Raw genomic sequence first — 12,910 nt, 5'->3', positions numbered from 1 at the left:
AATGAATTCAGAGGCTGGTGTGAATCATTTTATAATTGTTTATTCGCGTTTATTATTTATGCAAAACTTTAAGGCCAAAATTAAATAAATTTGTGATCAATTTGTTGTACATCCCGACATTGTGTTCGAAAATTTAAGACATCATATATTCGAAATTGATGCTTGATTTAGCTATAACTAGACAGAGCTATTACAATCTTGTTTGAAATACAAACTTGGAGGGATCACAAAGCATGATACGAGGGTTTGGGAGGACACCATGGAAGAAATAAAGAGAGATGAATGCAATGCCTTGCCTATTGCCCTAAAACAGAAGAAAATGAAAAGGGAATGGACAAAATTAGCCATTAGGGAAGCCATCTCTGAATCTCAAGACATCCCAATATGTCTACTTCATAAGAATCATTTGTTATTTTCTAATCATTATTAGTCTACATTTTGCCAAAACAATGATCACAATGAAATAATGTGGGTTGTGACTAGGTATCCTAGTCAACCTTGAAGAAGAAGAAGCAACACTTCAAGGCATAGTGGACTCTCTTCATGACCCATGTATCCGCAAATCTACTATCCCCATGACCACCACTTCTACTGGTTCCAATAGACAACCACAATTTGTGCCACAATCATCTTCCGTGTATAGTTTTTTGGTGCACAAAAACACACTTGGAGCACAACCATCATCGGAGGCTATTGGGTGGAAAATGATGTGCATCGACAAGTTGACATTGAATGTGTCAATTTTTGGTATTTCAACATCCTCTTCAATGTTGTAGCAACTCCCTAGTGGCTGAATTTTGTAACGGGAATTATTGTGGTTGAAAAAACCGTACCATAACCAATTTTCCGATTTCTTGCAAGAATCAAGTGGTTTTTATGAAATCCTTGGATTCCTCTAGCAAGGTAAAGACAAATGAAACTTTGGCTCTAATTAGAGAAATTTGTGATGGATGCGGGGATTGACAATGCGGTGCAAATCATAACTGCAATGCAGCAACATATATGGTAGTGGGCAACATCATCAAGGATAAATATGGTGTACTTTTTGGTCTCTTTGCACAACACATGTCAACCTTCTTTTAGAAGACGTAGGAAAATCGGATTGAGTGAGATTGGTTGTAGAGGATGCAAGAATGATTAAACAAAACTTATCTACAATCACTCTTGTGTTCTCTGCTTGATGAGAGAATTGGTTAGAGCAGCAGTCACAAGGTTTGCAACAATTTTCTTTAAGTTGCAAAGTATTATTACTTCTTTGACCACTTTGAAGCAAATGTTTGTGAGTCAAGCAATGCCAGACTCAAGTTATTCAAAGAAGCCCGGTGGAGAGAGTGTTGCATAAATCATACTTTACAATCAATTTGCACAAACTGCCATAGACATTGTAAAGGTGAACTTGGAAACTAAAAGTTAAATATATTTTTTGTATTCAATAGTGAAATCTTTCATTATTGATTTGTAACTCTAGTCTCTGATGATTAATGATAATCTATTTCTACCTTTCAATTGTACGTAACAAATCCCTTAGTTAAAGTTCTCAGCTTGATGGATGGGGATCAAGCCCCAATGGGGTATCTTTATGAGGTCGTGGATAGGGCCAAAGAGGTTCAAAATTTACTATAAAGGGGACAAACTCAAATCTGACCCCATATGGGAAATCAGTGATAGGTGGAACAATCAGCTCCACTAAACCATTAATGTGGCAAGGTACTTACCCAACACTCATCTTCACTTCTCTCCATCCTACGCAGATCCCAATGAAGTGGTCATGGAGGGCCTCACTGACTGTATGCAAAGGATAGTACCCAAGGTTGAGGTGAGAGACCTCATTGTGGCCAAGATGGAAGTGTACTAGAATGTAATAGGCAAGCTATTCTCTTCGGACTTAGCATGAAGAGGAAGAAATGCTCAAATCCTAGGTACAATATTTGGATTTTCAGAGTCTTTCACATGCATGATAAGTAGATAAAAACTAAGTTACTGAGATATTGTTTTATTTTTCACTTTGCTTTCTAACTCTTTAATATTTGATTTTTTAAATGCTTGGTGGCAAAATTGGGGTGGAAATGTTCTAGATCTGCAAAGATTTGCCCAGTGAATCTTATGTCATCCTTGTAGTTTGTAATATCCCCTTAGTAATGAAATTTAATAACCAGAATATAAATCTATAAATACTTTGAAATCAACAATATTTATGGCAAATAGATTATGATAATTATAAGATTGTTATTTATTGATAATACTTGATATTATTTGAAATATGATTATATATATATTAAAATACATATTTAAAGAATTATATAGATCTAAACATTATAATATATATTCATATTAAATATATATTAATAACAAATTGAATTATATTAAAAATGAAAATAACCCTGATTAATTCTAGTCACTAAAGGTCGTGACCATTGAATCTATTGAATCAACAATATATAAGAAGGGAGAAAATATATTAATTGAGGATATACAGGGAGACGTAGAAAACACACTCTGATATATATATATGTTAGACCGAACAAGAAAACAACATTACGGAAGGAGGAAGCCATTGAATGGAAGAGGAAAGACAATGAAAGTAGTGAACAAAGTAGAAAGAAATCATCAAACAATAATCATTCAAGTTAGACATTTTGTCTCTGCCAATCGTAAGGAAAGAACAAAATCATTGTTGAGTATTGAATTACGCAAGTATTATATATGTACCAGAATAAGGAATCAAATGAACAAATATATCCATGAATAGCAAATAAGGCAATTCCTATGTATGAAGGGCATTGAATAAGCAATCAGTGATCAAAATACAGATGTCAAACAATGCTCAGACCATCTAATAAGGTTTTCAATAACTATATATAATCAGCATTACAATTATCAGGAGAGGATATTCAGAAACGAACAAACTTGTCGAATAAAGCCAAGGCATATAGTGGGACATTGATGGTATAGACAAGCAAACCCTCCACATAGATAACAAACAGACGGCACGTGATAGTGTGTCAAGGCAGGAGTTACACAATGTCCATATTATAAACAGAGGCAGGAGTTCTGCGGGAGAAACTTCACATAGTATCTAAAGCACATACGATCACTATTCACAAGAGACAAAGCTAATATCAAGTACATAACAGGCATATTCAACACATTTTGAAGAATAAGCAAACAACTCTCAAACAATATTATCACGTAAGAATAGAAGATACTGTGATCTAAAGGTTTATACAAGTGAAAGAGATATATAAGATTTAGTCAAGGGAACAACAATCAACACACGGGCAGGCAAGTCAAAGCATAGTTAGAAACATAACAAAATTTGGTTCATATTAATAAATTGGGGAAACAATCACTGAATCCTTCATGGAAGGATTTAGACTTATGGTAGTGATTATGGAGAGAACAAATTGGAGAAGACAAACAATGTAATTAAACCTACATTTAGTACAATTTGCATATATAAGTTTGAAGGAGGGAATATTCGTAGATTGAGAGAGCATTCATTTTGAATGTTGAGTTTCTTTAAAGGACTTTGAGATTAGAGGGCATTCTGTATGAATGTCAAGATTCCAAATCGGAATCTAGAGAGAGATTTATAGAGAATCTCTTAGAGACAATATATATATTGTAAAAGTCAAACATATGCATATGTCAAAGATAAGAGACTTGGTAGAGGTGGGATCTCTACCAAGTAGAGTTACTAGAGATCCCAACGAGGCCTAAGGGAGAAGCTCTTTCTATGACAATTACCTAATCGAAATAAAATTCTCACCAGAGGGTTAGGTGACTAGGGAGCGGATCTCTTCCAAAGGATTAGGAAGGGTAGCTTGGGTAGTAGTTAGATTGGTATTTACTTAAATCTAATATCACTAATATGTTTTACATACAATTTTTGATATTGTATTGACAAATGGTTGCAGCTTGCAGCTTTCGAACCTAATCGGAAAGTGGGGAGATCACATAGTTCATCCAGTTGTGAGCACAATTGGAGCTTGTTTGAGGCCATTTACACAAACAAGAGGAATGAGTTAGCACAAAAACGCCTCAATGACCTTGTCATTGTACAATATAACCTAAAGTTGCACATAAGAGAGGTAGTGTTAGCACTAGCTGGTCCACTTGACTTGGATGACATAGATCCTTATTGGGATTGGACATCACAGGAGTGACCTCTATTGTTCGCAAAGGATGACATCTACGATTTGGAGAGGTAGGCAATGGAGGAGGGTAGAGTCACAGTGGGATTGAGGACACTGAGAGTGAGGAGGATACAGATGATGAGGAGTCATTGGCAATGTCAATACCATCTACATTCAAGATGGAGGTCAAACTCAACCAGTTGCATAAAGAAAGGAGGTACATCCATAGTCACTGCGGACTTCTAGGGCTAGATCCCTAGCACTCCCATAGTTTTTACTAGAGTTGCTAGATAGGGAAGAGGAAGTTGTAGACTATTTTGATATTGTACTTGTATTTGCTTATAGTTTTACAAAGACAATTCACTATTTTTAGTTTTCTTCAGAGTTTAGACTATCACACTATGGCTACCAATCATTAGCATTTCACATGAGGATATGATTTTGTACCCTATTTGCATATATATATATATATATATATATATATATATATATATATATATATACTCGGCTTATTTGATTTGTTTACTGATTTTCTGACTCATTGGATACATCTCCTTATTGAATTTTTCAAAATAAATGCAGTTCTAATTAAATTTAAGCAATTTTTTAAGTTTCCCAATAAGATTCCAACTTATCTCTAATATTTTCCTAATACTTTTTTTTCCCTTGGCATCAAGTTGTTGATAACAATATTTCGAACTATGGTAACGTTGTATTGTCTCTAATCATTTTTTTCTGATTTTTTGCTTTTACAATGATAAAACATGCATTAACATCTTTTGATCACCAAGATCTGAACATGGGAAAACTGAGAGCAGACAATGAAAGGGATTAGACTAGTTATTGGCTAAAAGAGATCAATTTGGCGATTTATTTACATTTTTTCTCTTTGATCATGTCTCTCAATTTACTTTTGCATGTCTACTTAGAGGATGTATTTTATTTCTGCAATGTAAATGCCAATTTCTTATATTTCTTAGAAATCTTAACCTTATACAGATATGATATGAAATTGATGTGAGAATGTTGAATCTATGTTCATATTTTTATTTTATGTATATTCATAATGGGACTTCTGATGAGAATATTCATGATCCATTTATCAGGGTTCATAGCTAAGTCAGTTACTGCATTTTTAGTTGGATAAGAAATTTATATTATATACATAGAAGGTGAGCTTTTTTATTGTTTAATATTTTATCATCTACGATTATTGTGGAAGTCTTATTGTTAAAAGAAAACCCCCTGCCTGGGAATAAAACCAACAACCAACACATGACCAGGAATGATCAAATCAAGTACAGAGCCCTTTATTTTACAACCTTACAACCACTTTTCTGGGTAAAGAATGCTGGAAACTCCTCAGTCTTATATGCTGCAACTGCCACCCCTTGTGTCTCCTGCCAATGAAAGCCAATGCAAGAGAAGAAAGTAAATACCAGAGAATGGAAATTGCATAAGTACTATATTGAAAAATATAGCTGAACAAAAAATTAAGAAACCAAATCAATTTTAATCCTTTTAGGAATAATTCATAGCTATGAATAGAAGACACCAACTTTCCCAATTGTTCAAACTTCAAAAGTTTTAAATTCTCTTTATGACAATTGAGAGCCATGTCAATAATTGCCAACTGGTTTGAATGTCAAAGTATGTCATTCCAGCAGTCGTTATCTTTTCGTAATTGCATTTCTGTGATAATTGATTATTGAATTATGAAAGTTGATGTTAAATGCAGACTTAAATTTCATAACAAATTATTTACATATTTTCTTACAGCTATTTTATTGTACTCTTACACTTATTTTGCATTAAGGAATGGCCAACAATGTTCCTTACCACTTCCTCCCACACTATATTTTTGGCTCATGCACTTTCTTGTTAACAAAATTTATAAGAGAGACCAACTATTTTGTTAACAAAATTTATCAAATTCATGGTTTAGTTCCTTTGGAATTTAAAAGAGAATCTGAAGCTGTCCAAACAAAAATAAATGGAGAACGAGAGAAATGCTTATTTAATGGAGAACTCAAGTTGGTGAATCTTCAAAAATCAAGTACCAAGTATTCAAGAGTCCTTGGAATGTCCAAAATTGATTTGACACCAGCACAGATAACGGCCACTTGAGTTTTTCCAAGCTCGGTTAAATCAGATGACACGTCCATTGCTAAAAACAAAGAACACCTTTAGCTCCAAAGAGTTCCCAAAAACCGGTCATGTCATGTGAAAATTAAAAAAAACAATTGATATATTCCTAAAGGCTAAAACAGTAATTTACTTAAAACGAGGCTATAAAGTATAAAAAAGTGAATATTTTCTTTACAATGAAATAGCCCATCTTTAAGTTTTCTGATGAACATTAAAGCTATTGAGCAACAGCAGTTGAATCAATCTGACAAGAAAAAAAAGCAGGACAGCATATTGCCTCAATCTGAACCCTTTTACCTTCCAAATTATTTCATTATGAAAAGAAACAGCCCCTCTTTCAAAACAATTAAAAAATACTGATTAGAGTTAGATTTCAATTATATATTTTTGGGCTTTAATTTTGAGAAGTTACACCTTAAGAATTATTATCAGCAAATTCTTCAAACCTGTTTGTCTTTTGAAAATTTAACTGTGGCACATTTTCTATATTTCAGTTAACTCTTTCATATCTCACTACACATGGAATTACCACAAAAGCAGATAAAGTTTGGATAAGACAAGTGAACAGAAGACATTGTAGATGAAACATCAGCTCTAGTTGTGAGATGATTTTCAACTTTTTGACTCGCATATGATAAGAGATGGGACAAATTCAATCTCCCTAAGCTTTACAAGTTCATTATAACCATGGAAAAAGATTTTATCACTTTAAAAGAAAGAAGCTTACTATCTTTGGAAGAGTTAGAGAGATGATTACATTAGCATATTTTGGAAGTCACCTATGATAACATATTAGCCTATTATTCATTTTGTATCCCCAGCGATTATCATGGTTTGTTCTCATTAAGGAACTGCATTTGTAGCCAACTTGGCTTGTTGTTTATAAATTGTCAGCTTAAGTGGATGGACAGTTACATCTTCATGGACAACTATTAACCTTGCAAGTAGCATTTCTATAGTGAGGATAGGGTCAATAATGTGATAGGCCTTCCCTATACTAAGCAAGCATTGTTGTTTATATGCTATATATGATGCTCATCCTTCATGAACTATGATTTGAATTATAGTTTTGTACTAGTACTTCGGTATTGTACCAAATTTATATCAGGCAGTTCTTGCAATATTGCCTTTGCATATTCAAGTTAAGCTGGAAATAAGAATAGACACCAACTAACAATAACTATTGAGAGACACAAAATGGAAACATAAGATTTAATGTACAAACCAACATATCGGCTAAAACTTTTGTAAGTCACTAATATCGCAACTTACAAAAATGTAATTTTAGTCAACATTAAGGGAGATAATCTCTCTTCCCAGCAATAGGGGAGGTCCCCTTCTTACCGCAGGTGGCTTCATAGAGACTTGAATGAAATTACAAAATGGAGGAATGATGTGTGAACAACTACGACTTCAAATCCAACAAAAAGTGTCTACTGCTACGATAATATTGGTGGCTCGGTCATTGACTTAAGAGCAACTCCTAAGACAACAGTTACAATTATATTTGGTTGATTGAGAACAAGAGCCCAAAGTCTCTTGCGATTAATCTGATTCAAGAAACAAACATGGTAAGTAGTAAGGCACAATGTCTCCTACCAATTACCCTTAAAATAAAACACTCAAAGTTGAAGCTCAAAGTCTTCAACTCTCAGTGGTTGCAACCACTATTAAACTATAACGATCCTTGAAGCACAACGTTTTCAAGAAACTAAACTGAATGTTCAAATGATTCACACAAGAGGAGCTAAATGAATTCAAGAATGATTAACTGTTGCAAAGTAAGAAAATATCAATTAATTTCAAGATTTACAACACAAATTTTGGAAAATCTCGCTTCTTTTCTTCAATTCTAAAAATTGTACTATGAAACACAAAGTCCTCAAAATATAAGATATCCAAGTATAACCTTCTTTGCTAAACCCAAAAAATCCTCATTTACAATGGGCTCTCTCCTTTATATACTAAAAGAGGAGAGAGAAAGGTTGAGAGCAATGGGGAAACCCTCAACCACCTTGACTTATTCAAATATAAACTATCTCTGACTTATTGAATGTCACAGGGCCTAAAACACTCATGACATGATTGCATGAAACTAATATATTGGTATATGTAATCCTGTATTTATAAAGGGCAGGCTTATGTTCTATATGCAATTTGTCAATTTTGACCTCACCTATCAAAGCATTGAAAGGAGTGTATAAGACACTTGGATTGTGCTTTCAAAGAGTGTCAAAAAAGTCCCCAAACTTTTGCAGAGACTCTGCATACAGCTTTCACATCTGTTCTCCTGTACGATGTGATAACAATTACCTTTCAAAAGTATGCTTGCACTTTCGGAGACAATATTATTACACTGTCAATTTATTCTCCAGACTACTCGATGAAGCTTTCTAGCATGTTGGTGTGTCAATCATGCTGAAATCCAAATCATTTGCCTCAAGCTATAGACAGATAACTCTCGTGAACTCTATCAAAACATCTTCTTCTTTAACAAGTTCACCATTTTCAGCAGTGAATTTGCATGTCAATTCTTGAAAATATCCACTAACCACGTGTTCTTGGTTGTCAAGACAATCCACTATTGCCTTAATCTCTACCACCAACCTTAACACAACTTGTTCCTTGTTGACCATTAGATGCAAATAATCATTATAAATCTCCGTTGAAGAGATGATTCCACAATCACATAGATCATCTAAGTCAACTTCTATCATGCTTTTCCAGAAATCAAGGTTTGCATCAAGAAATTTGAGCTGCTGGTTAAAACAAGTATGGAGCTCATTTAGCTTGGCTGAAATCTAACTTCCTTGTTTCAGCACCTTATAAGCACCCTACAAGATTTGCACACCTTGTGAATCTAGATGAATGCACCAACCATCAACAGCCTTTTCTTTTTGCTCCATCTGTGAAGTGTGCTCAGGAAAAGATTTGGAGATGGGATCAACTCTTTGAGGAGTTATTCAATCTTTCTGATCATCTCAGGAAGACGTGCATTTTCCTCTTTCAACTTATTCTTCTTTTCATATCGCTTAACATTTCTCTGTGTGAGCAAGTTGACTGCATTATGCGCATCCTGGTGACAACTGAGGCACGTTTGCTTACTAAGTTCAACTCAGGTGAACCTATAATTATTGGTTTGTGTTTCCTCAATAGGCTTATCCACCAAAGGTTTGGCTACCTTATCATACTTGACCTCACTCGCATCAACTACGACCCTTGAAACTCTTTCTTCCTTTTTATTTTTACGGGCATGTTAATGGGACTTTGTTTTGCATCCTACCAACAAAGTAAGAATTGTCACTAGACTGGAATGTTCGGCCAATTTCGCCTGAAAGAGTGGGAAGTAAAAACTTTCCACTCCCAAGCTCCCTATAGACTAGGTCTCAATGTGAAAGAATAGGTAAAGTTGGATGAGGGGGGTGACTGATTTATACTAAGGCAGGCTGAAGGTTCATCGTTTTTCCTATGGATCTTGGTTATGAAATGGATCACTTGAACTAGGTTGGGCAAATATCTTAGGACAGAACCATAGGGATGCAAGGAAAGCAAAAACCCAAAATAAAAGAGCCTACACAGAAATTTAATCTACCTATGCTCTACTTTTGTGCTATTATTATCAACAATACATGCTTGAACTGTGGGAATAATGGGATAGCTTAGATATATGCTTGACCAATCAATCTAACATATACATGTGTTGCAAATGAAATTGATTCTGAAGTAAACAAAATCATTTAGTTTGATTCAAGTCAAGGAACATAATAGCAACAAAATAGAAAGATCTCACTTTTTTGAAAGCAAATGAATCCCATAGCAAGCATTCCAAGATTCTTTTACTCAAAACACAGCTTACAATACCACCATGCACTAAGTGAAACAACAGTTATTCTAGAAAAGACAATATTGCTTGCATTCATGAAAATGGTGTTACAATAGTATGAATGATAAAATCAACAACTTTACTGAGCCCAAGACAGTAAGTCTTTCTCTTATTTATAGGCGAGTATTTACATTTTGGACGGGAAACCAACTTTCTACATTAACTCACCTACCATCTTAATTGACAAAATCTATTGCTATCTTCATGCAAAAACATATGTAGAACAGAGAAGTTACATTTGAAAAGCCATGAAAAGGGGGAGGAAAGATGCCAAGAAATAGAAAGAGGGGATTTTCCAAGGAAAAATTGATCTCAAATGGAGATCTTTACACACTTTTCCCATCAAATCTTTGCCAATTATCTCTTCGAAGGACCCACTAATTGATAAGAGCACTCCACTTCTCTGACAATTTTAAATGCACTGATTATGCAGGGAAACAAGCTAGCCAAAAAGAATTATCTGCCATCATTAACTGCCTATGGCATCATTAAGTAGTTTGTTAGCCAATAACAACAGAAGACAACAAGATTTGGAAGGAATCCCAGTTTATCCGGCTGAGTGTCAGAAAGGCTTGAGTTCCAAGACATTTGGACTTGGATTCTTGGATGTCGGCTACCACAAAATGCAAGCTCAAATCACCAGGTCATAGGGAAGAAGCAATGTCAAACCCAGAACTATAATTTGTAGAGTTGTGGTGCTTCTAAAATCAAGTGAAGCTCCTTCTAAGCAGAGTATGGAATTAAACCAAAAGGATCCCTCAATGCTGAAATTCTTGTGTTTAGTGGGGTCCTTGTCATGTATCCTTCTATGTCACAATACAAGGTGCACTGGACATAGAAGGGGAGGTCTAATCGACCCAGGATGATAAACACTTCAAACTTGCTTTCGTGGAGTGTCGATCATGCAATCACCCTTCCTTTTGCTGCCAAAGTCTGCCTTGTTTGGAACCCTCGAGTCCTATGTTGGCAATTGGTCCTTCCATGATTAAGATATATGGATTCAACTTGCCTAGAACCCTTGGGGAATTGTCTTCGCGTCTTTGCTCAAAGATGTCTATCTTACAAGAAAACAACCATCTTCTAGAATTTACATTGGTTCTTGTCCTGCCATGATATTTGAACCATTCAATCCTCCAAAGCCAGTATCCATTAGCACCTGTGGAGACCGGACATGCATTAACATCATGATCGTTTTTCCAAAGTATTTTATTTTACCAGACTTAAGATCAAGGGTTTCTGGGACTCTATGCCCTCGATCATGCCACATGGAAAGGAACACAAAACACAGAAACTAAAACAAGTAAAGCAACTTTTTGTAAAAGAAAAAAATGGTATCTAGAAGCCATACCTTGGAAGCATGAAAACTATCTCACTGATCATAGGGTACAAAATTCCTGAATCCTAAGAACCTGCAATATTAGCACTTATGAGCACAAAATAGAAAGTTTTCAACTTATAAAATATCGATTGTTTATTCTTTGTCGAAAACCAACATTACGTAGCCAAGACAAGAATTTTGATGACGTGGCTTATAATGTTGAGTTGTCTTTATGCGATCAACAAGACTGCTTTCAACATTCGCTCGTGTGACACATGGGATCAATAAATGTTGAGTACTTTTGGATGTGACAACCATTTAAATTTGAAATACCAGCAAACTTGTTAATGACGCATGGCACTCAACCCAAGGATGGAGATTGCATCTTGATAAATGATCAAATGCAAGAACCACCTTTTATAGTCACCAAAGAATATGGACAAAATTGTCAAGGTAGCGCCAACAAGCCACCGCCAACCCACCAAGACTTAGGCCGCACGTATGCTCACAACAATGACAACATATCCCACACTAACTTTTAGAGAAAAAGCCACCAACCAAACACCCATGAAAGCATGCCTGCAACTAATTGGAAAAGCCAACCAAATCATCCTGACCCGTGACATCCTACCTCACACAAAATAAGGACAAGAGGATACTAGAGGGCACCTAGATGGAGAAACCACACTTTCCGCATGACAAACACCCAAAGAACTAGAAGCGAACTTGCACCACCAAAAAAAAGAAAAACCCAAGGATGGAGATTGCATCTTGATAGATGATCAAATGCGAGAACCACCTTTTACAGTCACCAAAGAATATGGACAGAATCGCCAGGGCAGTGCCAGCAAGCCACTACCAACCCACCAAGACTTAGGCCACACGTATGCTCACAACAGTGACAACATATCCCACACTCTAACTTTTAGAGAAAAAGCCACTAACCAGACACCCATGAAAGCATGCGTGCAACTAAATGGAAAAGCCAACCAAATCATCTTGACCCGTGAGATCCTATCTCACAAAAAATAAGGACAAGAGGACACCAAAGGGCACCCAGATGGCAAAACCACTCTTTCCGCATGAAAAACACTTAAAGAACTAGAAGAAGCGAACTTGCACCACCAAGCTGAACAGCCAAAAAAAAAATCACAGAACCAAACACACCTTCCCATGGCGAAATGTACTTTGCACTATGAGCTTAAACCACCATCTAGTGGCCAAAACCCAGACTACCACTTCCATTATGTTAGAGGAATGCTACTTTGATCTACACATGAAGAGGGTGGAGCAAAAGAAGCTCTGCCCTACGACAGACAACCAAAGGAAACAACAACAACAAACACAAACAAAAGAAAGTTGAATGATGACTACCAAAACAACACCCAATTGCTGGAAAAGTCAGCACGGGCACATAAACCACAA

The 12,910-nt window shown here is 35.6% G+C and overlaps 1 protein-coding gene across 4 annotated transcripts in view; it reads right to left on the bottom strand.

The window, feature by feature from the left end:
- The window catches only part of LOC149543258 (indigoidine synthase A family protein), a 244,847-nt gene that overhangs the window by 25,017 nt on the left and 206,920 nt on the right, over nucleotides 1–12,910 (bottom strand). For all 4 annotated transcript variants that reach the window (XM_089798105.1, XM_089798106.1, XM_089798108.1 and 1 more), the window contains 2 exons: nucleotides 6,197–6,303; nucleotides 5,459–5,536 (listed from right to left, as the gene is read on the bottom strand). In XM_089798105.1, the coding sequence (XP_089654231.1) occupies nucleotides 5,459–5,536; nucleotides 6,197–6,303 (185 nt within the window). The remainder of the gene's footprint in view (nucleotides 1–5,458; nucleotides 5,537–6,196; nucleotides 6,304–12,910) is intronic.

The sequence above is a fragment of the Cupressus sempervirens genome, chromosome 8, assembly GCF_028749045.1.
Source record: "Cupressus sempervirens isolate cs-2001-9-10 chromosome 8, ASM2874904v1, whole genome shotgun sequence".
NCBI classification, from domain to species: Eukaryota; Viridiplantae; Streptophyta; class Pinopsida; order Cupressales; family Cupressaceae; genus Cupressus; species Cupressus sempervirens.
The sequence above is the reverse complement of the archived record's forward strand: the minus strand, read 5'-3'. Positions and strand labels throughout refer to the sequence as shown.